A 25,468-nucleotide genomic window follows, 5' to 3' on the forward strand; every position below is an offset into this window, starting at 1 on the left:
CGAGCACTACTTCTGCTCCTCCGTCGCTTCACACTTGCAGAGGGCGATTTCTCAACTGGCCGAACTGGTGTCCTGGTCGGTGATGACACCAGAAAGACCGATGGTACTGCATCTCCATTAAGTAATGGTTGTTCCATAAATCCCATGTTATGTTTGATCATACTCTCAGAGTAGTCGTCCGGAAATGTGAAATGTTCGCTGCATACATGAGCCTGTAAATCTCTCGGTTCGGGCCGGCCACATTTCGCTAGCCACTGCCTCCGAATGTACTTCTTATGCTTACCTTTTGGCAACAGATGGAACCGAGCATTCCGTGGATTGTTCCTATCCGAATTATGGCAATATTTCGCGATACAGTGAGGCATATTTGAAGAGAGAAACTACAGTAAATAACATGGAGATCAACGTGTCTTCGAAAACCAAACGCATGGATTACGTCACGTCCGGGAAATGGCGGCGCCCACAGTGTTGATGTTATTTCGGTATATAATCAGTTTAAAATCACTGATAATGTCATCGGATTAAAAAAAAAAAGAGAGAGACTGGCAGAGACTGGTCTGTTTTATCGGATGATAATTTTTTTAAAATGAGTGTCATGAGCATACCATTCCTTTAAGATAAAAGTGCTGAAAACAGTTCCTCTCTAAAACAGGACTACTGCATATCTGAAAACTCTTGAAAGCCAGTAGATCAAATCAATTGGAAACCGTGTGCTCGTGAAGGGCTGTGGTCCCGGATCTTTGCAGAGGTGTTCGTTTTTCCTCTGTGTGTTTGGTTTGAGTCAGGCAGGATTGGTTGCAGAAGGCTGCAGCTGTTGTTCTGCAGAGGGAAAGGGGGAGGAGGGGTGATGCTGATAGTCTGAAGATGGGAGCCTCCTGGGGGGAGTAGAAGTGAAAGGATGGCGATGGGAGCACAGAGGCTCAGATCTCCTCTATGGAGTCAGCTGGGACCAGCCCTCTCTTCTTCCCACTGCTTAGCTTCATAAACACATCGCCTTCTTCCCGCTTCCCCACACAGATCTGAAAGGAAGGGGGAAGAAAGGAGTCATTACATTTTCTTTTAGGGAAATGATAAGAAAATTAATAGCACTTTTAAAATATAGGTTTGTGTCGGGGGAATTGTCCACAAGAATATCCATCTTGGCAGAAGATGATGTGGAGTGTCTTCATCTTTCCCTGGAGCATTACCGCCATCAGAATGAATTACAAAGCTTGAAGTAAGTGCCAATGGCAGACAGGTATTGAAGATAATGAATGCTTGCTATATCTTTGTTATAATCAACTTTTAATACAAAAGAAATAGTCTAGTTTTTGACAGTTTGAATTTAGAAATACTATATTATCAGACAACTCATTTGTGGTTATTTTTCATTATCAAGAAGATTTTGTAAACTGCGCTTAAGGAAAATGGTGACTATGGTAAACTATGGTGACAGTAAACAGCGTTTTCTTATAGTGGACACACAACCTGTTTTGGATTTGTGAAATGACATTAAAAACAAAAATATGTGTGTTTTCATGCTGAGTGTGTAAAAGATAATGTAAAAAAGCCTCATAATAAACACACAGACACAGAAATGATTTTGTTGCCAATCTTTTGATCAAACACCGATCAGGATGTGTCCCGCCTCTCACCCAGTGGGTTATGGGATAAGCTCTCGCACCCTGCAACTCTGAACAGGATAAAGGAGTACCACAAATAGATCATCCCAACTACGCAGGCTGACACATTCTCCTTCAAAGTGTCAGTGTAGTGATTTGATCCTTGACCCTCTAACATATTACAAGGACTCGGGTGGAGGACCCCAAGAATAAACTATTGCAAGAAAAAAACTAGCAATATGTTTTCTTTATCTCATGACATTGCTATGTAATTATCTAAGCCAGAAAAAACAATTAATTAATACACGTTCTAAATAACTAATACATTAATAAAGTTAATCTGCATATTGGGTTAAACCAAAATAGACAGAGTACATAAAGTAATCTCTGTGTGTCTAAATCAAAATGACATCAGGCCCCATGGTGTTCATTTTAACTATGTATCCTATTTGTTTTGTTAAAGGTCTCCTATTATGCTATTTTTAGGCATATATTATGGGTCTCAGATATATGAAAAAATATCTAAAAAACATTTCTATAATGTGTTTTTCTCAAAATACCAAAGAGATCATGCATGTTAGACATCCCTCATATCCCTCTGTTTCAGCCCTGTTAGAGAAGTGCTGATTCTGGGTCCTCGGATGAAAAAAAACAAAAAAGACGACAAGGTCCACAGCGTGGCCGCGTGGCCTAATGGATAAGGCGTCTGACTTCGAATCAGAAGATTGCAGGTTCGAGTCCTGCCGCGGTCGAATTTTTGTAATTGTAGATGACTGTTTTCCGTGGCATCGTTGCCTTCAGAAAAATGGTATTCCATTATACGGTGGTTGCGGCAAAGTCCATAGGGACTTGGCTTGGCAACTGGAAGGTCACCAGTTCAAGCCCCAGTAGACCAAGTGCTACCGAGGTTTCCCTGCAGCAAGGCGTCGTTCCCCAGTTGCCGTACTTAATGGAAGCCCACTGCTCCTAACACTAGGATGGGTCAAATGCAGAGATCAGTGTCTCAGTCAGTCGGGGCTTGGACTGTGAGCCGTCGGGTTTCATCCCTCCAATTCTATCTATCTAAATACTGCCGTGATTAAATGCCATATCGGACGCAAATCTGGATCAGCTCCGTTGTACCCCTGGATTTGAGGAAAGAGAGAGGGTTTTGTTTCTCTTACACTTTGTGAAAGACATCAAAAGGTGTATTTTGCATGATAGGTCCCCTTAAATATTGCATTGGCTGAAAAGTGCCTGCTTTTGCTTTTGCCTTGTAAAGTGGTGCTTTTAAAACCAAGAAAACATAAAACTCATTAGGAACAAATTGATTAACACAGTAATGAAACATTGGAATGATCATATAGGCATCTGCGACATTTGAAAATAAGTATTACCCTGGGGTCCATGGGTACACCAACCGGATGAGGGTTGAGAATCATAAACATAAATGAGAGAAAGACACACAGTGGAATAAGTCATTAAAAGGTTAGCTCATCTCAGTGTACCTGGGATTCCTTCACGGCCATGTGTCCTCTCTCTCGGTTTCCTGGAAAGCCCTGGACGACCCGCCACACTCGCTCCCCCGGCCGGACCCTCTGCACAAAGTTGGCAGGAAAGAAGCCTACTTTGTCGCCACTCTTGCCCTGGAAAAACAAAGGAGAAAAACGTGGGTGTCAGGATAATATACTGTTGAAAGACGACTTAGTATGTACCATATATTAGTTTTCCCTGTGTGGCTGATGATGAGAATGTTTTGTCTGACACAGAGGTCCAGACTGGCTTAACGTTTCTGAACTTAATAATGTGTTTCATTATGTTTCATTGGTAGAAAAGGGAGTTTCTCCATTCTGAATAGTAATGGGACATTAAAAAACAAAGTGAGATCAAAAGTGACACTTCTAACTGTGCAGTGATGAATCATTGAGGCTGCAGAGACTAGTAAAGAATTAGGAAGACAGAACACTCAAATTACTCAAATTAAGAGGCAATTTCATTTCTGAATACAGAAAGAATTTGCTTGCTGGAATAACAGCAATGCAGCAATGATTCTGTTTATCACCCTCTGCCTCAGGTGTTGATGTGCATATTGAAGTTATGCACAAACCATACATCAGTGATGAACAGATGATTCACAAATTAAACAGAATTTTGGAGCGGCAGTGTATATTTTTAAGTGCTTAATGACTGCTGCATTACTTTAGGCCACCTAAGTGCTAGTAAACACTGGTACGCTGATGGAAGATAAACAGACTGCACTTTATTTAAGACTTGGTGCTTCTTCCTTTTTCTGCGATGGAAAACCTACACTTACAGTACAGAAGCACATTGGTTTTCATCAGGAGCGAGCAATGCTCATTACCGACTCAATAAAGACCTCGTTGAGGTTGCAGCACTTGTCAGGTTCATTATGTTAAACTCTGTAATTTTCAGAGGAAATTATGTTCTATTTCTGTCTGTGGCTGCCTGCATGTTTCTGGAAGAAATTAAGCAGGTGTCAAGCAATAGTTGTTTTAAAGCCTCAAATTAACACATGCACACAATAAATGCACGTACACAAATGTCTACGCTCTCAAACACACACTATCTACACAGATGCCCCGCCAACAAGCACACACAAATATGCCTGCAAGTGAATTAATACCCACCTTCCACCACTCCTCACCAGAGTCGTCAGTGACCTGCACACGATCACCAGGTCTAGAGGAGATAAGACATGAGAGACGGTAAAGGAGGCATAAAGGGGAGGGGATTGAGGGGGAGGGAAGTTGGATACATGATGAGGAGAAGGAGGTGAGAGGGTGAGAGCAGCAAGCACATCAAGAAAAAAAAAGAGTTGAATACAAGGGCTGAAGACCACATTATTAAACTGCCAGAGAAAGCTGTTGTACCCATGGTTACAAAGTGGTTAAAGTGGTGTCGCTCGGTTTACACAGCAGCAGAGACTCCATGAATTATGACTAAGTAGTGTCTACTGCAGAGGGTAAGGCCGGACCAAATCTGCTAACCTGGCCTGAATGCTAATGTCACTACCAGATTATTATTTTTTTTTTTTTTTTAAACCAACCCTCCACCCCAAAAAGGAGTACAAGTTGTCCTAGTTTCACTGAAACTGCTTTTCGGAATGCATTTCTGTACATGCAGTCTCCTGGGTGTCTGCTCTCTGCCCTCTATGATCGCCGCAACACACACACTTTAGTTTGCACACTTACATCAACTCAAAGTAGGGTAAGACCCATATATCTCAAACTTAAACTGACCATGTTTTACATATGAAACAATCATTTGTTACACTAATGTTTTTCACAGCTATTTAAAAGAAACAGCTGAACAGTGGGATCGGCCTAGTTAAATACATGTCCTTGGAACTGGCAGATTTGCTCATTTGTGTCAGAAAGAGCACATTTAATTATTCTCCAATAATGGATAGGGAACATGTTGTAATTTAAATAAATGTCATTTCGCAATCTTAACATTTGGAAATATATCAAATGTTGCATCAGTATTTCCTGTGTCTGTGCACCTACAGCCAGAGAGGAAAAGCAGCTCAATGTGAGGGACTTGGTTTTTCTGGGTTTTCTCTTAATGAAATGGAAACCGGAGAAAAGGCAGAGTAGAATACATTTATCTTTAGGCATCTTACGGGGTACAGAGTCACTTAGATAAGTGGGGGAGTGCATCTGACGAAGCGATAGGTTGTTATGCTCCCTATCTCTGTTTCTTATCCTATATCTAATAGAACTGCTCGGGTCTTGATAGATTGAGTGGGGAAGTTCATGAGATCTTTCTAGAGGGTTATCAAGAATAACTTTTATCCAATGACCTTTTCCCTCTCCGTCTGTGTCTGTGTTTTCTCTTGTTCAGATTAACCCAGCCAAATCTTTTTTCTTGTTTTGTATCTATATCTACGCCGGGATCCGGAGTCGAGGCTGATCCTCTTGCTGTAGTCCTGTGTCTTGGATCCTCTATCCTGAGTTCTGGATTAAGTCGTGGACTTCGGGTCGTGGCTGAACCTGTCTCTGCGGTCCTGCCTTGGGTCTCGTCATGCTGCTTCCCTGATGGCTTCCACAGGATTGTAGCTGACATCCTCGTGGATTCATCTTCTTATTACAGACACATGCGTTTCCTAACATTCGGTCTATATGCTGTAAAATGTATTATCTCTTCGATTTACACACGGCATCTATTGCACGTCTGTCCGTCCTGGGAGAGGGATCCCTCCTCTGTTGCTCTCCCTGAGGTTTCTCCCATGTTCCCTTTAAACTGTGGGTTTTCTCTGGAAGTTTTTCCTTGTACGATGTGAGGGTCTAAGGACAGAGGGTGTCGTTTTTCTCATACTGATATTCTGAACAATCTGTGCTGTTGTATTTGCTGTAAAGTGTCTCTACTGTAGGCTATTTTTATTATATGTACAGCACTTTGGCTCGAACAAAAATCGTTAATAAATGTGCTATATAAATAAAACTTGATTTGATTTGATTTGATCAGCTACTTTTTTCATCCTATTCAATTTATGAATAAAGCTAAACTAATCTTATTTCACATTTATATTGAAGGCTTGAACATAAGCAAGGTCTAGACTTGTGTAGAAAAAATAGGAAGATTGCCCTGAAATTACACTCTAATCATTTTAAATGACCCAAACATAGATCTTTTGTATTTGTCCAGTGCAGTCTTCTCTCAAAATATCCTTTTCAGGCCACACCAATGCATGCTTATCACTCAGAATTTCAACTCAGTCATTTGAACATGATGGCTTTGGGTAAATGTGCAATGTGGGAAAATAATTAATTAGAAGTAAAGCTCGTGCATATCTAATTTGAGTGCAGTACATGCTGCTAAATTCCCTGACTGAAGCACAGAGACACACTGCGATATCATTAGCCCACATATAGTGGGCAGTTACAGACACATAGCCACGGCGCAGATGGCTGACAACGGTCTCATTGATGTCCCTCCATTGTCCCCTAACCATTCATACACACACATCCTGTCCTTCTTTTTACTGTTCTGTCCTTCCTATCTTCACCCTTCCTTTATGGAGCTTTGACTTCTATAGCTGCACTTTTCGCTGCCTATTTTCCCATTCTCTCCCTCTCTGCCTATAATAGACTTCAGCTTCATGCCTATTCCCTTGTGTCTGTCCGCTCTTTCATTTCTCAGTTGTTGAGTTTCTCCATCCTCCCCCCTGATGGGTACACAGCTCAGACTACAGCCCTGTAAAGGGACAGGGATGGGCTGCCGGTTTATAATTAGTCGTCCTTAAGGGCACCCCGGCCCCGTCCTCTACAGATGGTGGAGACATGTTATCCAGCAGGAACAACAGCTGGGGCAAAAATGCAACCACTAACAACAAGCAAATAACAGCAAACAAGCGCTGTGGCATTTGTATTCCAAACAGACAAAGGTTCCTGTATGTAGTCAGTGTGACTTCTACTCACTGGAGTTCCAGGTCGTTCTGTTCTTGAGGCAGAAACTTGTAGAGCGCTACGTAGGTGTGGATGGAGTGAACTTCAATGCGCTTGGGAACCTGGACAAAGGGACGAAGATGTCGTGATACAGATATACACGCTCCAGGGAGGAACACAACAAGATGTGACAGTCTGCACAGTGCACATGTGTACCATCACATTGTTCTCCTCTGCAGGGTCCGGAGCTTCTGCGAGATTCAGCTGGCTGCCACTCTCTTCCTCCTCCTCCATCTCAGCGTCGGGGAAAGGGTTGTCTGAGGGCGGCGAGGAATTTTCTTAGAAGTTGTCAGGCATTCACATATATGCAATCAGGCGTGACCTTTTGAACAAGTAAGTCTCTCTCACACACAGAAAGGCATGCACAGTAAACACAGCATAATAATAGACACAAAAGCATGGATACACAGACACACAGCAGTGTTTACCCCCTGTCTCCTGAGTAATCTCTTCATCCATGCTGTACTGTCTCTGCTGCATCTCCTCACCTCCCTCCCCCTTGTCAAAGAAGGAAAAACAAATCAAAAGTTAACACCAGGATATCAAAGAGTATACATTTGACAGTGGGCGTAGAGATGTGTCAGAAGCACAAAAGACAGATCAGTAGTACTTGGTGTTGTAAACAGATCTGCATACATGCCATAATCACTATTGAAATAGTTTTCGGTGGGTTTGATTTCAAGTAGGGGACTAGCATGATAAGGAATCTTTTAAAAAGCCTTGTTTTTAAGCAACAGTTTTACAATTTTAGGGAACTATGTTTCCTCATTTTCGATAAATGTCCCAAATATTGTATATTGCTTTATTTATATTGTTTGTATTTGATAACATATTTAAATGTTTTCATTTAATTTGTAATTGTTAATTATCTTTCCCACTTTTTTAAGTATTTTAAGCATTTGTATTTTCATGTCTGAACAAACTTCTGCGAGAAAATTATTTCCCAAATTGGGATCAATAAAGTATAAAAGTATTAATATATCTATCTATCTATCAAATCAATATCTAATGTGTTTTACAGTCATTTGTTAGATGAGGCCAAAAGCCAAAGAGGTAACAATCTCCCCATCTATTGATATTTTTAGATGATTTGCAAAGTTTTTAGAAACGATGGAAGAATATGAACTTGGGCGTGTAGACATCCCTGCACTGCAGTATCTAGGGTCTCCATAATTCACCAGTGAGTTAACAAATGGACGGGTCTCGTAAAAACGTCCTTATCACACGGATCATACCGTCCTCAACCCCAACACAGGGTGATGATGTCATACCAGGCTGCGTGTTGGTGACTCTGACAAACTGCCAAAACTGGAGCGGCTCATATGCGCCAAGGACGTCCCGAAGCGCAGGGCGGCGTACACAGGGTCCACACGCATCCTCGCTGCCTCTGAAACACACAAACACACATTCATAAACTCATGCGCAGTTATATTCCCTTTCTTTAAGAACACATTGAAATGATTCACGCGAAGATACAGCTCCACGCACATCTTGGGCTACACTGCGTGCCAATCTGGAGGAACCAGAGGGTCTAAATATAACTAAAGTAGAGTGCTGGGCCAAACTGACCCACTTTAGATCTGACAGAGAACAGCAGCCAAAAGTGAACGAGACATCAAGACTTTACAAAACTTTACGCGCTTTGATTTATTTAATACACATACTTGATGTCAGTAAATGTGTTTTCGTCTCAATAGTTCATTTGAGGTTATATAAGGTGAGCTGTTGTTGGGGAGAAGTGGAATAAGAGATAAGATAAAAAAAGATGGAAAGCTTAAAAAAGTCCTTCATTTCATGCGGATGGCAGCACTTGGTGCCACGAGAGTATTACTGAAGTGAGGTATTAGGTTTTCTGCTCCTTTTTCCATCCATATCTAAACGATTCAAATGATGACTTTCCTCCAGGGCCAGGCGCTCTGGCAGTCTGCAGGATGAAGACATAATAATTTGCAGTTCCATATATCGACGTCAGCGCCCTTAAAGCTCTTGGGGATAAATTAAACAGGAGTGCCTTCAGTGCACCTGCTGTATGCAATTACAGGCGATAAGGTTTACCTGTGCTTTAAATAGGTTGGAGCCTTTTCAGTGACGCTGGCAGTTCTGCACGTTAGAGCATGCAGAGGAAGAGAGTAAAGAGCAGAAAGTCTTACTGAGACTCATCATTATTTTCACCAAGCAAGTGACCTTCAGCTTTCCTTTCAGTGCCGAAAGGAGAATTATGTGTGACATGGCTTCATCTTTTTCAACCTTATAGGCTTTTGTGACGTAATTACTTTGACAGACTATAAGCTATACACTGAATAACAACCAGGGTTTGACAAGTGACTCATAATTGAGCCCACATTTTGGGGTTGTCTTTCGTTTGGTCCAAAAAGCTCTTTCACCATATATATATATCAACCCAACACAGCTGTGTTTCTTTTAATGAAGAATCCTTGCACACATTTCAATTGGTAGCTAATATGATTTGAATTGTCATTCAGAGATTGCAACCTATAACATTGAATGTTAAGTACTTCTCTCCTGCAGCTATTCCTCTCACACTCATAACTATGGTTCAGTATGGCACTGCTTTGCCAAAAGGCAGTTGATGGGAAATGACCCGATCTGTAACTAAATGTTATGCGGGTTCAGCATTTCACCAGGCCTTTAGTGAGCATAATTACGAGAACACTTTGAAATGTGTGATTGTGAGTTTGGCAGGTTGCAGCCTCAGCTGGAGGAGTCCCAGGCGTCACGCTGCTCCGCCCGGGGGGGTGACAGAGCTGTCGATTAATTGTTCCCTGCTTTATGGAACGTGCAAGGTAGCATGAGGTGTCATGTCTGATTCAATGAGTTATACAGTCTGGGAGGTGAAAGAATGCATCTCCACATATTATATATATATAATAGTAATATATAATATAATATCTTCCGAAGGTATAGGCTAGGAAAAACAAGTTCTTATTTAGAGATGATGATGAAAAGAAGAACAAATTCAGTGTGTGCTTGTCCCTGCGTTTTAACCTTCCGCAGGTTTACTTGACAAAGACAAACGAGAAAGTGTCCCATTTGTTTGCTTCCATTATTGTAAACTAAATAAAATGTACATCATTTTTTGAAGAGTTATAATCCTCAGGCAGGTTAAAACCAAATGAAACTGAAGTGCAAGGAGTAACAATACAAAGCATAAACAGAAATATAAAAATGTATGAATATTTATTCACATACTTTCAGGGTGCGTCCGTCCGCCACCAAGAGAAGCTGAATTTGTTCTTCCTCTTTACATTTTCCCACTTCATGCTCCTCGGCCGTCAGGTGAGATGGAGACAGTTCTGGTTTTATTACAGTGCATGCACAAGCACACAAACATCTACAAATGAACCAAACGGCTAGACAGCAGCAACATCACGAAACAAAAGCACGTACATAACAAAGCAGTCACTCGTGAACACACACACACACACACACACACACACACACACGGTCTTTCAGGTATGCTCACCTTGGCTCGGTTGAACTTCCTTGACGACAGACAATTGATCGTTGACCAGCAGTGGTGAGCTGAAGTTTCGCTTGAACGCTCCAGACTAACGGAGGAGAGCAGAAAGAAGGATTTTTTAAAAAACGAATTATTTGCATTTTAAAATATTATTCACAAAGCATACATAACAAAATGAACACATAGGTACATAAATTAACTACATAACAGTTGACAAATCCGAAAGGAAATAATAATAATAATAATAATAATGCAAATAAAAGAATGGATACACTATTAATACTCAGGTATACATTAATTATCAATTCTTACCTCATGTTCCTTACAAATCTTTATTATAGTGTTCTATACTTTACTAAGTTTTCCCACCTTTCCTCAAAGATATGCATTTGGTTTCTAATTCTCATAGTTGTTTCCTCCATTACATAGATTTAATTTACTAGGTTATTCCATTGTGAGTTTACTAAGTTATTATCTTTTAGCCAATCCCTTGTAATTTGTTTAATGATCGCTATTCTTATCACAAGAACTAGGTAAGAAAGGATGATTTTTAATGATTGTTTATAGACTGAGCTGATGGGGAAATGGCTCCATCTATGTAGTGACATTGGGACATTTAAGGAGTACTTTGAAATAACTGAGGTTCTATTTACTGCTTATAATGAACAATACATTCAATCAACCACCGGAAATATGCAAATGACTTTAACACAAGCAGGGACATGTTATGCTGCGTGTGTCTGCGTGGGTACAATTTCATGCAGTAGGTGACTCGGCTGAGGTATCAGTTTGTCTTTGCATTGACTTGCAAATGAGCCAGCCAGTGTATCATATAATGATGACGAGAGGAACACACTGACACCAGCGCTCCTGTTACAAAAACCTGGTTGTTGTGTGATAATATTGTACCTTTTGCTGCCCTCATCGTTCCCCTGGCTCTCCCTCTCTGTGCATTTCTATCAAAATGCTCTGAGTCGATTTGGACACAGTGCTCTTACATTTTCCAAGTGGCTCTCAGAAGGTCTCGCCTCTTTCTCCATGCTAATGTCCTCTAGCCTGCACGAGAGGACAAACCCAAAAGCTCTGTCTGAAATTCATTCCAATTTGAAGCCTACTCTCCTCACATCAACAGTGTTCACATGTTTTTATTTTATCCATGCACAGTTTGAAACACTGTTCCACTAATATATTTAATTATTGGCGAATGCAGGTGAAATTGCGCAATAAAGCAGTTCAGTTTCATGGTAAAGTTACCATGGTAACAATGTTCCTGCTCAGGTTATTTAAATCATGATGTAATCTGAACTGTTATTGTTGCTGGTGTGTTTTTAATCCGACCTAAAAAAAAATGTCAGGGAGAGAAATTGGAGGAACAAAAAATTGGATTAGGGAGGAGAAATGTATTATCTGCAAAAAAAATGGCAAACTGAGTAATTATAATCTCAAAAAAACATGATAAACTGTTACTGAACGGCGAACGCACACTATATTATGTGGTGACCTTTATTTTACCTGCCAAGGATATTTTTCTTAGCAACATCTTTGTTGTTAAAAAGCATTTAATATCGAAACCACTCTAATAATTGTTGTTAAATATGAATATTGCAGCCGGCAGCGGGTTAGCTTAGCTCAGCACAAAGAATAGAAACAGCCAGTTAACCTTTTCTTACCACGGTAACACAATCTGCATAGTCCTAAAGCCCGCCACTCAACATGGGTTGTTTATTTAATCCTGATCCTGACATGCTTCGTTTGAGAGAGGTTTTTATTTGCTGCTCCAAAAAAGTTGCCAAATAAATGAACACAGAATCACAGATTGGTTCACAGAAAACTGAAAAAAAACACTGAGCAAACCAAGATATTCATACATGTTTCTGAAAAAATAAAAAGTAATATATATATATTTAAAGGGAATGATATCATCAAAATTCTGTGAGCGTCTTCGCACCTTCCCATAACACAGCTGCTGCGAGAGTTCAGAGGTGCACCACAGGTGAGCAGCCATCTTGCAGGTTTTACACCGCAGGGCCTGTTTGGAGTTTCCTGCAGAGAGGGACAGAGATGAGAGAATGACGCAGACTGCCACACAAAAGAAACAGACAGCAGGCTGCAGTCCTAACAAACCAAAGTGTCCTTCAGATCATAGGTACATGTTTCCTGCGCTCAGGTAGAGAGTTTAATCAAGAGTTGTCCCAGTTGTATTAAGCTGGCACTGACACTAACAGCTTCACAATCAACAGCTCCCCTTCAAAAACAACCTGGAGAGATTGGAAACCAGCTGGAGATATTTCAATCTTAATTGATTTGGCCCGTTGCTTTTTCACATTTGCTTTCAGGTGCTTCAGTAATAGAAATGTTGAGCATTGAGATGTTATGCAATGATAGATGTTTTGATTTGTTGTAGATGGGGAAGCAAACTACTAAAAATTAAACTACCGCTTCTGCTTTGAATGGACTGCAGGAGCCAGGTGATGCATTAGAGAGAAACAAATCACAATGCATGCAAAAAAAGCCTGCAGAGGAGCAGGTTGGAGGCTGAAATTAATCATAGAGACATCAAGTGGATTTAGCAAAAATACTAGCAGCAGCTAGGAGTTCATACAGGCAATTAGGGATAAGAGCACTCACACATCTGCAGCACAGCAGGCGCACTGCTTCAGATAGAAAGTGTAGCAAAGCAGCATGAAGACTAACGTTCCAATGTGGACTGTTATTCTAAATAAACCGAGCAAGAAAATCTGGCTTTGAGGTGAGGTTATTTAAAATGTGTCTTTAAAACCAAGTGACTATTACCTTCATGCTACCATCTTTCTATAACATATCTGGCTGGCAGAGAACCCACTGCTCCATAGCTTCTCTTTGGACAACTGGACACACTATACATTTTATGTTTATATTTCATTTTATATTCCATTCCCTACACAGTTCATGTGAATAATATACTGCTTTATATTCTGTCTATTGTCAGAGTTTATAGATTTTATATCTTCACAGCCTACTGTATATTTTCTACTTTTTAATGCTGTTTTAATTCTATTTTGAGATGTTTAAATTCTAGAATTTATTTCTACTCTTTAATTTCTCTTTTTTTGCAGTTTTTTATACTGCTGCAACGCAAACATTTCACAATTTTGGATAAATAGAGTGTCTCGCATCTTATCTTATCTTGTATGTGGAGGATTTTGACATGGTTAATGTATGCATTTCGACAAACATCAAAACTTTTGCTCAAATCCTTCGGTAGTAATAAAGACATGATAAAACAATGATAAATGCCTCAAGCATGTTGTTCTCCAGGTTGCACGAGATGGGATGCAACATACTGTATATATGAAGACATGGATGGCAGAAATCCTGTGAAAACTGCAGATATGAGTTGGCTTGATGAAGAGCGGAGGTCTTACCCACTATCATGTGCTTGCAGTGCTGGCAGTTGGTGGGCTTGCGAAAGACATGGTCCTGGAAACAGTGGGTGATCTGAGGTTGGGGAGGCTTTATGGACAGTGATGGAGAAAGACTGAGATTTGGGGAATGGGAAGAGATGGAGGGGTTGGGGCTGAGGGATGGTGATACGGAGGGGGAGCGGTGGCCGACGAGAGGGGAGCCAGGCAGCAGTGGGGGGGAAGGAGGAGGTGGGTCCGTGATGAAGTCTGGGGGCAGGCGGGCGTCGCTGTAGGACCTCTGGAAGAAATTCTCCACGCTTTTGCTCCGCATGATGGTCTTGAAGGACATCGAGCGTTTTAGTCTCTGGAGCTGCACACACACACATTGACAGAAAGAAAGAGGGCACACTAAGTATAAACAATAGATGAGCAAGAATGCAGCGGCATACTTGGGAGCAATAACAAATGTCCAATATGCCTGCAGGGCAGCACATGTAATACCTCGGGCTCCAATCTGTATACCATCGGGAAGAGGCTGACTCATTCATGCAATATCACCTCATATGGAAACAACACATTGATAGCTGAGATACTTGTATGTTCCCTTTAATGGATACTTTATAACCCTAACCTATGAAAAAGATTTTCCTCACATGCCTTCATGGTGAACAAAGAATCAAAAAAGTATTGAGGAATGAAGTAGCTGTTTGTAAACCCTCACACAACCTGTGCAGGTGTGAGACTGTTCATGCGAAAGTCTTCTAAATAGTTAGATTTCAGCAAAAGTGTCAGCGAGTTTTCAGTTGATTAATTGATTGTGAAAACTGACTTTTAATATAAATTGGAGTATCTATATTGGAGAATATATATATATTTATATATATTGCTGTTTTTCAATTCATCAATAATTTACTGAGTGGAAGCATGCCAAGAATAATATTTTATGAATAGTTCAAGGTAACACAGACAGAGTGATGAAGAGTAATTTAAAGGGTGATGTATTCCTTTAGTGATACAACGCATATCCTTTGCAGACACACATCTAACAGAGCAGCGTGTGCATCACAGGGTTTAACAAGATAAGCCTCTTTCAGAATGCCCACGGCCATACATTGAGGACTACTGTGCGCATATGACATTTTCTTAGTGGCAGGGGGGCTATTGTGATGAAATAAAACAAGACAGTTTACAAAGCGTTATCATCTATCAACAGCCTATCTTCAGGGCCCTTAATCTGATGGAGTCTGATCGTTGGACCGATTGATGGTGCCACAGGCCTGCACTAAGCACACAAGGCCTACAACATCCAACCATTTCAAATTGCATGTAGCCTCCTGTGTATTGACATGATGGCCCATGCTTGTATTTTGTCCGCTGCATTGACCAAACAGTCTTCAACAATTGATGGTTGCTGCAATTCACACAAGCTACAAAGCCTGTAAGCTCTGCTCTCTGCGGCCATCAAGCATTGATTGGCTAGATAAATGCATGTTTCCTGACGTTTTCCTCTGGCTCTGTGAACAGATGATGATGTATGCAGTGGCAGCGGGTGAGCAGTGTCAGGGCGTGGCCGTGTCGCAGGGGAGAGAATGGATCAACACAGACAGACAAGCAGACAGATCATCAGTAGGCCACAGACCCTCCGTGTGCACACGCTCTGCCTCCCTGCCTCCCTGCCTGTCTGCCTCCCTGCCTGTCTGCCTCCCTGCCCTTGCTCTGTGCTCAGTGCCAAACATAATCACTTTACAGGGACATGCTGTTTACAGCTCCACACGTCTGGGAACAAGATATGAAAACAGTTTGTCTATTTCAGTTTGTGTGTGTGCGTTTGTAAGGCACACATAGGCAGAGCAAGAGAAACACAACTCTATGAAAGTGTGTGCATATGCTTCCTGTAAATCTCCATTAGATAATTTCCTTCATCAGATGTACACTGATGAAGGACAGCTAATACAATATTGTAGCTTTGGGTGCATAGAATGTTATTGTGTCAGTCTGACTCATGGCCTTGATTGTAATTCAGTACAGTTTTTAGCCTCTGGCAGGAGATTGTAATTCTATACTATAATCTAAAGACAAACTACCGGCATTGATATATAGCCTGTGCTCATAAACAGTGTTGTTACTGGCTTAAGTGCAACAGACGCTGCTTTAAGTGACACCACTTGAGGAAATGTATCAGACTTCACACAACTCCCTCTGGGTCAATTCAGGTTATTCAAATTCACACTCTCTTAGACTGTATACAAAAATAGGATGTCATCATTGTGATGCAACCAATTGGTTTCCGGAAGGTTTTGAGGCCTCGAGCTTTGTAATTGAAATTGTCACCATTTTTGTGCATCCGGAAGTGGCAGGAAAGGGTGACACAAAGTGTAACCAAACACTGAACAAGACGTTTTTAGGCGACTGAAATGTAACAATTAACATAATGAACTGAAGTTTAACTGTTAAAAGGTTAAAGTTGTAAGACAAAAACACAGAGAACAGCCAGACTGGAGAGCATCACGGTACATGTCAATCAAAGGGTAACCTTCCCCTAAAAGCATTTCCTGCTTCATATTCTATGTAACTCTAAATGAGACGCTAATTTAAATATTAACATCATGCTGAAGAGGATGAAATGTTAATGTGTCTTCGGTGCAGCGTCACAGTCTTGAGCTATGCTCTCTCCATCAGAGCAGCTGAGTAGTGGAATAACAGCTCTGGCAAGAGCACATGTCTCAATTACAGCTAATCGAATCATCAGTCAGTGAGCGTGCCTAAAAGTATTGCTGTTTGGTTAGATTTGAACATTAGCCGAGAGCATTATGATCCTGAGTCAAGCCAGAGGGATACCACATCCAATAGAGGAGGGAGGCCGATGTTTAAAATGAGGCAGATTGAGAGCCGAAGTTTACCAGCGTCATAACCTGATTGTGATGTACACTGAACAAAAATATAAATGCAACACTTTTGTTTTTGCTCCCATTTTTCATGAGATGAACTCAAAGATCTAAAAGATTTTCGAGATACACAAAATAACCATTTCTCTCAAATATTGTTCACAAATCTGAAAACATCAGTGATAGTGAGCACTTCTCCTTTGCCGAGATAATCCATCCCACCTCACAGGTGTGGCATATCAAGATGCTGATTAGACAGCATGATTATTGCACAGGTGTGCCTTAGGCTGGCCACAATAAAAGGCCACTCTGAAATGTTCAGTTTTATCACACAGCACAATGCCACAGATGTCGCAAGTTTTGAGGGAGCGTGCAATTGGCATGCTGACAGCAGGAATGTCCACCAGAGCTGTTGCCCGTGAATTGAATGTTCATTTCTCTACCATAAGCCGTCTCCAAAGGCGTTTCAGAGAATTTGGCAGTACATCCAACCGGCCTCACAACCGCAGACCACGTGTAACCACACCAGCCCAGGACCTCCACATCCAGCATGTTCACCTCCAAGATCGTCTGAGACCAGCCACTCGGACAGATGCTGCAATAATCGGTTTGCATAACCAAAGAATTTCTGCACAAACTGTCAGAAACCGTCTCAGGGAAGCTCATCTGCATGCTTGTCGTCCTCATCGGGGTCTCGACCTGACTCCGGTTCGTCGTCGTAACTGACTTGAGTGGGCAAATGCTCACATTCGATGGCGTCTGGCACGTTGGAGAGGTGTTCTCTTCACGGATGAATCCCGGTTTTCACTGTTATGGGCAGATGGCAGACAGCGTGTGTGGCGTCGTGTGGGTTTTCTGATGTCAATGTTGTGAATCGAGTGGCCCATGGTGGTGGTGGGGTTATGGTATGGGCAGGCGTATGTTATGGACGACGAACACAGGTGCATTTTATTGATGGCATTGTGAATGCACAGAGATACCGTGACGAGATCCTGAGGCCCATTGTTGTGCCATTCATCCACGACCATCACCTCATGTTGCAGCATGATAATGCACGGCCCCATGTTGCAAGGATCTGAACACAATTCCTGGAGGCTGGAAACATCCCAGTTCTTACATGGCCAGCATACTCACCGGACATGTCACCCATTGAGCATGTTTGGGATGCTCTGGATCGGCGTATACGACAGCGTGTTCCAGTTCCTGCCAATATCCAGCAATGTCGCACAGCCATTGAAGAGGAGTGGACCAACATTCCACAAGCCACAATCCACAACCTGATCAACTCTATGCGAAGGAGATGTGTTGCACTGCGTGAGGCAAATGGTGGTCACACCAGATACTGAATGGTTTTCGGACCCCCCCAGACCCCCCCAATAAAGCAAAACTGCACGTTTCAGAGTGGCCTTTTATTGTGGCCAGCCTAAGGCACACCTGTGCAATAATCATGCTGTCTAATCAGCATCTTGATATGCCACACCTGTGAGGTGGGATGGATTATCTCAGCAAAGGAGAAGTGCTCACTATCACAGGTTTTTTCAGATTTGTGAACAATATTTGAGAGAAATGGTTATTTTGTGTATATAGAAAATGTTTTAGATCTTTGAGTTCATCTCATGAAAAATGGGAGCAAAAACAAAAGTGTTGCATTTATATTCTTGTTCAGTGTATGTTCTAGTCCTATGTATTATTGATCCCCTGTAATTTCATGACAGTACCTGTCAAGAGAATTACCGCACTATTCTTTCAGTTCTCTACTAAATGTATTTCTTACTATAACTATGTTAAGCAAAAAATGCAGCTTTCCCAAAAAGAAACATTTTGGTTCAGTTGAGCTTGCTGATGTTTCTCTCTAAATCAATTATTTATACATTTAAAAAATGATTCACAATTCCATGCAAAATGCAAAACGTTGAACACACGCACCTGCACTGACAATATTTTTCAAGCGACAGACTGTCTCAGCAGACCCGTAAAAGCACATCATTTTCAAATCTTCGATCCACATACCAACCTCCAATTGTTCTTATGTAGCCAACATAGATGTCCAAAAATCAATGCTCCATATGGACTGTTTGAGTAGACATCATTCAATAATAAAGCTCTTATTTCATACAAACAGACAACTCCTCCTCCCTCCCTCAGAGCAGTATGGGCCCAGGCTGACGTATATGCTGCAGCCTGTTTAGACGTCAAGACTGAACAACAAAAGATGAGTCCTGCCGGGAATATGATCATAAATACAGCCTGTGGCCATGACATACTTTAGTACGGACCGTTTTAAATGATTCACCAAGTGGATAGCATTTCAATTTCAATGAAGGTCATCCAGTAAAGTCAAAATATAATCTCACTTTGGTGAAAAGGTTTTGCTGGTAGAGTTTGCATTACTGAACTTTTGTATTGGTCTTAAACCAACAGTCAAACAGTTACAACGCTTAAAGAGTGGTAAGGTGTACATGGGTCTAAAAATGGACAGAATTGTGCTGCTTTTCTCTAAATATCTGTTATTCTACCACCATCTTCACTCCTGAACGATGCCAATCACACCTGTGTACGAAGCAGCAGAAGAAAAGGAAGTGCAGAAGAAATTGGGAAAACACAACAACAGACACACCCACTTTGCAGTTTGAATCAAAACAAAATCCATGTACATGCAATATTTAAGCCTGTAATTTCAATTTTTGAATCCTGTCCTAGCGCCTTGCCCCCCCTCAAATACTAGGTTCTCTTTTAACAACCTGTCTTTCTTCATGGTCACCGTCATAGTGTGCGACCTTGTTCTAGATGAGGATGTTTGCGTCTCAAGAAGGATAACTGTGCTGAGAGAGACACAGTTTCCTGGCTAAATCCAGGTCTAAGACTTCAGAATATGTGCTTTCAAGGGGAATTGTCAACCTCAGGTACCAGGTGTACATGACGCATTCACAGCCTCACGGCATGGCTTCATTTGTTTTGGGTAAGTAATGGACAACCTTAATAAGAAGATAGGAAACAACTGGTAAAAACAACCTGAATGATTTATTACAATGACACACAGTATGGGACACAAAAAAGTACACGTATAAATAAATCTTTTAGCACAGCCTTCAAACAGCTTTGGTCTTTGTCATTACACAGAAACTGTGTGAACCAGTTTCATGTCCCCTTCTCGGCTAAAGTTTGTCATTATGCACGGCAGCATGGCAGATCCGCTTTGAATACAAGATAATCACAGGCTGCTTCCAACTGCTTCTGTCCCGATCAAACACATACACACACAAGCACAGAAAGCCAATCACAGGCTAGCTCATACACACTCTCCCCCTGATTGTTTATTGTAGAGCGAAACTGTGTTTGAAATAGTAGCGTGGATAAGACCCACTTCCCTCTCTGCAGTGTAATTCCTCACGCCCACATTCAGCCAACCCTGCCACGCAGCTCTGCCCTGGTAACTCATCATCCAACCATTTTCACTCACCCAATCACAGTTCACACACTGAACACCCCAAGCACGGTGGCTGTCATTGTCTGACGACGGGGGGAGGATGTTATTTCTGAGTGAGCATCAAAGGCGACAAATAAATCTCCCAAACAGATACTTTCTTCCCCTCGTTAGCGATACGCACAGATATACAGCCAGTTATCATATAAGCTACTTGTTGCCTCCTAGTATCCAGTTCTTCAGCAGCTCACACCTCTTTCGTTAGTGTCACATCAATAAACATCACAGCAGTGAAGGTGTTACATTAATCAATAAAGACCTTGGCCTCCCTCTGCAACTGTACCTCCCCGCACACGTCTCTGCATAAGTGTCATCTCCCTTCATCTGAATAGAAAGTAAATCCAAATGTGAAGTGACATTAGGTTTCAAATAGAAGGTGGAAGAATACATTGTAAAAAGACAGCATAGTAACTAGAAATCATCGATGTATACCCTGTACATCATTAGCATTAGCAGTGTGATGTGAGTGAGTGACTAGATGTTACAGTTAACACTGGCCTGTGTAAACAGGTGTGAATAATAAAACCAGACTGCTTAAGTGCCTAATCACGAGTGTCTGAGAAACCTTAATATTGAAATGGATAGAGATACTTTCATGAGGTCTAGTTTTAGAAAAGCTGCCAGCTTGGCTGAAAGGATATCACTGTCTGTCAGTCGCTCACTCAACCAATTTGCAATTCACTTTTGCACAGGGACTCATGGTCCCCAAAAGATGAATCCTGCAGATTTTGGCTATTTTTTTAGAAATTCCCTAATCAATCTTGTTGAATTATTTAGGGAAGGCTGTGGCTCAGTGGATAGTGTGCTGGACTTCAAATCAGGGGATAGCAAGTTTGAGTCCCACTTCAGTCAGCATATCGTTGTGTCCCTGGGCAAGACACTTCACCCCAAATTGTTCCTCTGGGGATTTCCCACAGTATTGAGTATGTAAGTCGCTTTGGACAAAAGCATCTAACAAGTAACATGTAATGTAATTTAATGTTTCTTATCGTGCGATCTCCAGCACCTATTATGAAATGTTAGCATGCGTTCACAGTTCACAAATATAGTACAATGCTAAGCATCCACATGTTAGCATGCTCACATTAGCATTCAGCTCAAAGCATCTCTGGGCATACAGCCTAAAAAACCTGGCTTTTCTGATGTTGTTTAAGTATAATTATCGCAAACGACTACATTTGGCACACAATTTATTTATTCTATTGTTCCAAAGGACAGTTATGCATTACATCCGACAAAACAGATCTAACTGTGACAGCTGGTGTTTAGATTTAGCTAAGCGGCTCAATTTTCCACACCTAGGCATTTCCAGACACCTTTTATCACTCTGCTGACTGAGCAAGTGCTCGTATTGAGTGAAGAAATGTGTGTGAAGAATCCGGAGGGACACAGAAGAAACTAATGTTCTTGTCACAAAGTGGGCGAGCTGACAAACGGGCCAATGTCCCAAAACACGGTGGAGGATTTGTATCATTTTTACATCTTGACATCTTACACTCAGAGGTTTCTCCAGTGCACTCATCATAAAAAGGAGATGTTCCTGTGTAGTTTTATCACAGAAAGGCTCCCAAAGCATAAACAGTCCTTATGGAGCAAACAGCTCTCTACAAAGAGCGACAGTGCATGCCGCTGATAGCTGCTCAGGCGATTTCATCTGCTCAACCAATCACATTTCTGCCAGCCAATACGCCACAGTACATTGTTGGGAGCCAGAGAGAAAGTCCATGCATCCTTTCCTCTTAATCCTCTGGCACAGACTAGTTCTCCTCTCTTCCTGATTTCTGATATCCATCTTGGTGGGGAATTTGCTTCTGGTGAATTTCAGGGGGGAGCATCAGTTATTATTAGAGTAAGCAGTGTCATCCTTATCTAATTAAAAACATCATGGACACATGGCTGTGTGTCTGATTAGATTCCCTCAAAAGTTAAACCCTTGGGCTGTGATTTTTACTTGTATAGGTATGGTTTTGATTAAGTGCTTAAAATAGATATGGGTGGAATATTCATGTAAAGAATTTCAATCTCCTGGGAACACATCATATGATATCCTGGCTGACATTAACTTCAATAGTTTCCTGTAAGATTCCTTAAAAGGCTTGGTACTACAGGGTTGAAAATTAGCATTGATTGATCTAGTCGCATAGAGCTTTCACTCCTGGACATTAAAAGGAGGTTCAAAAGATAGGCAAGTACAATTACGTTTTCCCCCAAACATGAAACAAACCTTATATTAACCATGTAATGAGCATGAGAGCTGAAGATTAAAGTCAAATCCATTCAACAGAGCCCTGGAAATCAATCGATTGGAAGAGCAGGGGGATTGGGTGATTGAATGGTCGCCACATTACTTTGTGGCAAACATGTGTGATGTGGTGAAGCTGGCCAGTGAATGATGTGAATACTAATCAGTCCCGCTTGGCACAAGATACCGCTTGATTTTCGTTGGTAGCAGCTGGTGAGGAGTTGGAACTTGAGTGGAATACCCAAGAGACAGATTGCTATACAATGCTGACTTTCTGCATCTCACAGAGGACATCAAATATTTAGATGAAACATCTGAGTGTAACTTTTCCTCAAACATTTCCACAGCATGTGTTTGTGCCTTGGCGGCCAGAGGAAGCATGATGGAGACTCAGCTGAGGGAAAGTTGCATCATATTTGGACCTGATGAATCAAGTGTCCTAAAAGCCCTTCATTAAACAGCAGACATTCAGAAAGCTTTCATCGCTCCTGCACTTGGAGGACAGCACTTAATATCTTTGTTTATAAAGTCTAGTCAACAAATTGGATGGAATCATAAGGACACTGTGCAAGGACACTTGAGCCTCAGACAGGCCCACACTGTACTATAAGAGATCCAGGTCTGCATATAAATAAACGTGGCCATTTGTGTTTATTGCAATAAAAACATTCTTACCGCATATGGTTTACAACAAAGTGCGCATGAAAGCAGCAAGGAAGGGAAATATATGATTTCATCAAGTCATTCTTGAAAAAAAGGAGCTTCGAGTAATACATCTGAAAATAATGTAGTGTTCTTCCAAGAAATCCTTACTCGTTCACATGCATATTAATACTAAGCATAGATGTGTGTGTGTGTGTGTGTGTGTGTGTGTGTGTGTGTGTGTGTGTGTGTGTGTGTGTGTGTGTGTGTGTGTGTGTGTGTGTGTGTGTGTGTGTGTGTGTGTGTGTGTGTGTGTGTGTGTGTGTGTGTGTGTGTGTGTGTGTGTGAGAGAGAGAGAGAGCAGGAAGTGAATTTGGAGCGGCAGAGAGAAAGGGGCAGACAGAGTGACATCACACCTTACGCGTGAAGTTACACCAAGTGACGCAGTCATGACAATACAACTGCAATTGTGAGGGATTGACATCAATATTACATAAACCAGTGAAATAATGAGGAAGGCATTAGCAACAATTAACAATAAACAAAACAACACAAATACCATTAAAAGAATCTCTCCCCGTTATACAAAATAATATTTTTGTTTCAGTTTGTGAAGGAAGCTGCTGTGCAAAGTTGATCGCCTTTTTCAGGTAGTTACAGAGATCTGTAACTGTAGGAAATTACAGTGTATTTAATTTACGGAGCAAAGCTCAACTTGCCTTGGATGACATCGGTTGGATGGACATGGTGCTTGGGGAGCGCTGGAGCTGAGTGTCGCTCTCCATCTCATTGTTCTCAGTCATCATTGACACCGTAAAGAAAATAGTCGTTGAGGACACACACAATTAAAAAAACCTCTTCAAACTGTCTCCAGTCGATAAGAAATATCGAGCTTTAGCCATATAAAAGCTTGGAAAAGTGTAACAGATCCACATCACAGGAATGTGTGCGCGCTGCGAGGTGGACGCCTTATGGCCATTAACTCTGCACACACCGACTGCAGGTTGATTAAACACTTTCTAAACATAAACACACACCAGCTGTTTATATTTCACTCCTGCCATGCAAGGACAAGCATTCAGGATCCCGTATGGCGCATTGGAAACTCCAATGTGACACAGTTCCGACAGTTTCCCACAAAAAAAAGATTGAAAGCAGCAAAACGTCGATGTGGAAAAAATATCTTAGTATGATTACATCCAAACAAAGCTTGTGATCTGGAAGGCGCTGGCTATAAATCCAAAGCGAACTGTGTCCTTCACCACTGCACAGACTTAAATTTAAGCGCAACCTGAGGCACGCCCTCTCGTGCGTCTGGGGCGCATGATTGGTTCAATTTTTACAACTCTACCCAGATTGATTTAGACATAATCAGGATTCACTGTCGTGGGCGGATGCTTTAAGCCCAAATATAGACTACCTTTTAAATTGTAAGCAAGATCTGGGTTTCTCTTTGAGGAAATTAGTCGTTTATAACAAAAGCAGGATGTCTTTATTTTTGTAGCCTATCCTAATTGGTGAAAATCTAAATACTTACAACTGTAAGTGCATAATTGCAACTAATTCCAACAGACTAAATATGATACAATTTGCCTTTTGTTAAAAAGCTATTATATAGAATACATAGGGTTAAATGGGTTTCAGACCACTGCAAAGCAAGCACACAGACACAACATGATGCAATACTAGAGATTAGAATGCTCCATTTTAGTCGACTAATTGGTTGTTTTAGTCTTAGACGACTACTTTTTTTTATGCTGAATAACTTTGTCCAAGAAACCTATGAGCGCATCTATAATATTTGAAGTGGTGCTTTGTCCTTTCTGGAAAATCTCTGTGATACAGATTTACATATGATTTCATTTCATTTCAAACCTTTATTTATACAGATAAATCCCATTGAGATCATTGATCAGAGACCTGCTCAAGTAGTTCCACATGAAACATAAAAGCATAAATAGAATAACAAAAGGACATCATACAGCATCATTTACATAATTATCCACATAAACAGGTACCAATAGCTTCCGATTGAGTAGCATCCAACCGAGCTTTAAAAACATTTAGTGGCACCAGATTGTTCAGTTTCCATTTAATTTGCAGACTATTCCAATACAGAGGAGCTGCGCATCTAAAAGCTGTCTTCCCTAAGACAGTCCTAGCAGTTGGCACATTTAATAAAACCACAGCATTCGATCTCAGGCAGTAGCCACTTACAATTTTCCGTGAGATCAGGGAGCAGATATAAGATGGAAGTTTCCCTAACATGGCTTTGTATATAAAAATGTACCAGTGACTGAGCC

The 25,468-nt window shown here is 41.3% G+C and overlaps 1 protein-coding gene and 1 non-coding gene across 3 annotated transcripts; one reads left to right on the forward strand and one right to left on the reverse strand.

Annotated features, from left to right (window-relative positions):
- Positions 1–366: 366 nt before the first annotated feature.
- On the reverse strand, positions 367–24,389 carry LOC117451509 (SH3 and cysteine-rich domain-containing protein 2-like). Of its 2 annotated transcripts, XM_034089842.2 has the most exons (11): positions 23,885–24,389; positions 13,934–14,282; positions 12,478–12,572; positions 10,533–10,617; positions 8,320–8,435; positions 7,477–7,546; positions 7,205–7,305; positions 7,022–7,110; positions 4,229–4,280; positions 3,089–3,226; positions 367–1,019 (listed from the first exon to the last, which is right to left on the reverse strand). In XM_034089842.2, the coding sequence occupies exons 1-11, from the start codon at positions 23,969–23,971 to the stop codon at positions 921–923; spliced, it is 1,281 nt and encodes a 426-aa protein (XP_033945733.1). In that variant the 5' UTR covers positions 23,972–24,389; the 3' UTR covers positions 367–920. The 2 variants fall into 2 exon arrangements, with proteins under 2 accessions (XP_033945733.1, XP_033945734.1); XM_034089843.2 differs by lacking the exons at positions 7,477–7,546; positions 8,320–8,435.
- On the forward strand, positions 2,281–2,353 carry trnar-ucg (transfer RNA arginine (anticodon UCG)). The gene has a single exon. It is a non-coding gene; the product is annotated as a tRNA-Arg (tRNA).
- Positions 24,390–25,468: the final 1,079 nt, after the last annotated feature.

Source organism: Pseudochaenichthys georgianus, chromosome 8, assembly GCF_902827115.2.
Source record: "Pseudochaenichthys georgianus chromosome 8, fPseGeo1.2, whole genome shotgun sequence".
NCBI lineage: Eukaryota > Metazoa > Chordata > Actinopteri > Perciformes > Channichthyidae > Pseudochaenichthys > Pseudochaenichthys georgianus.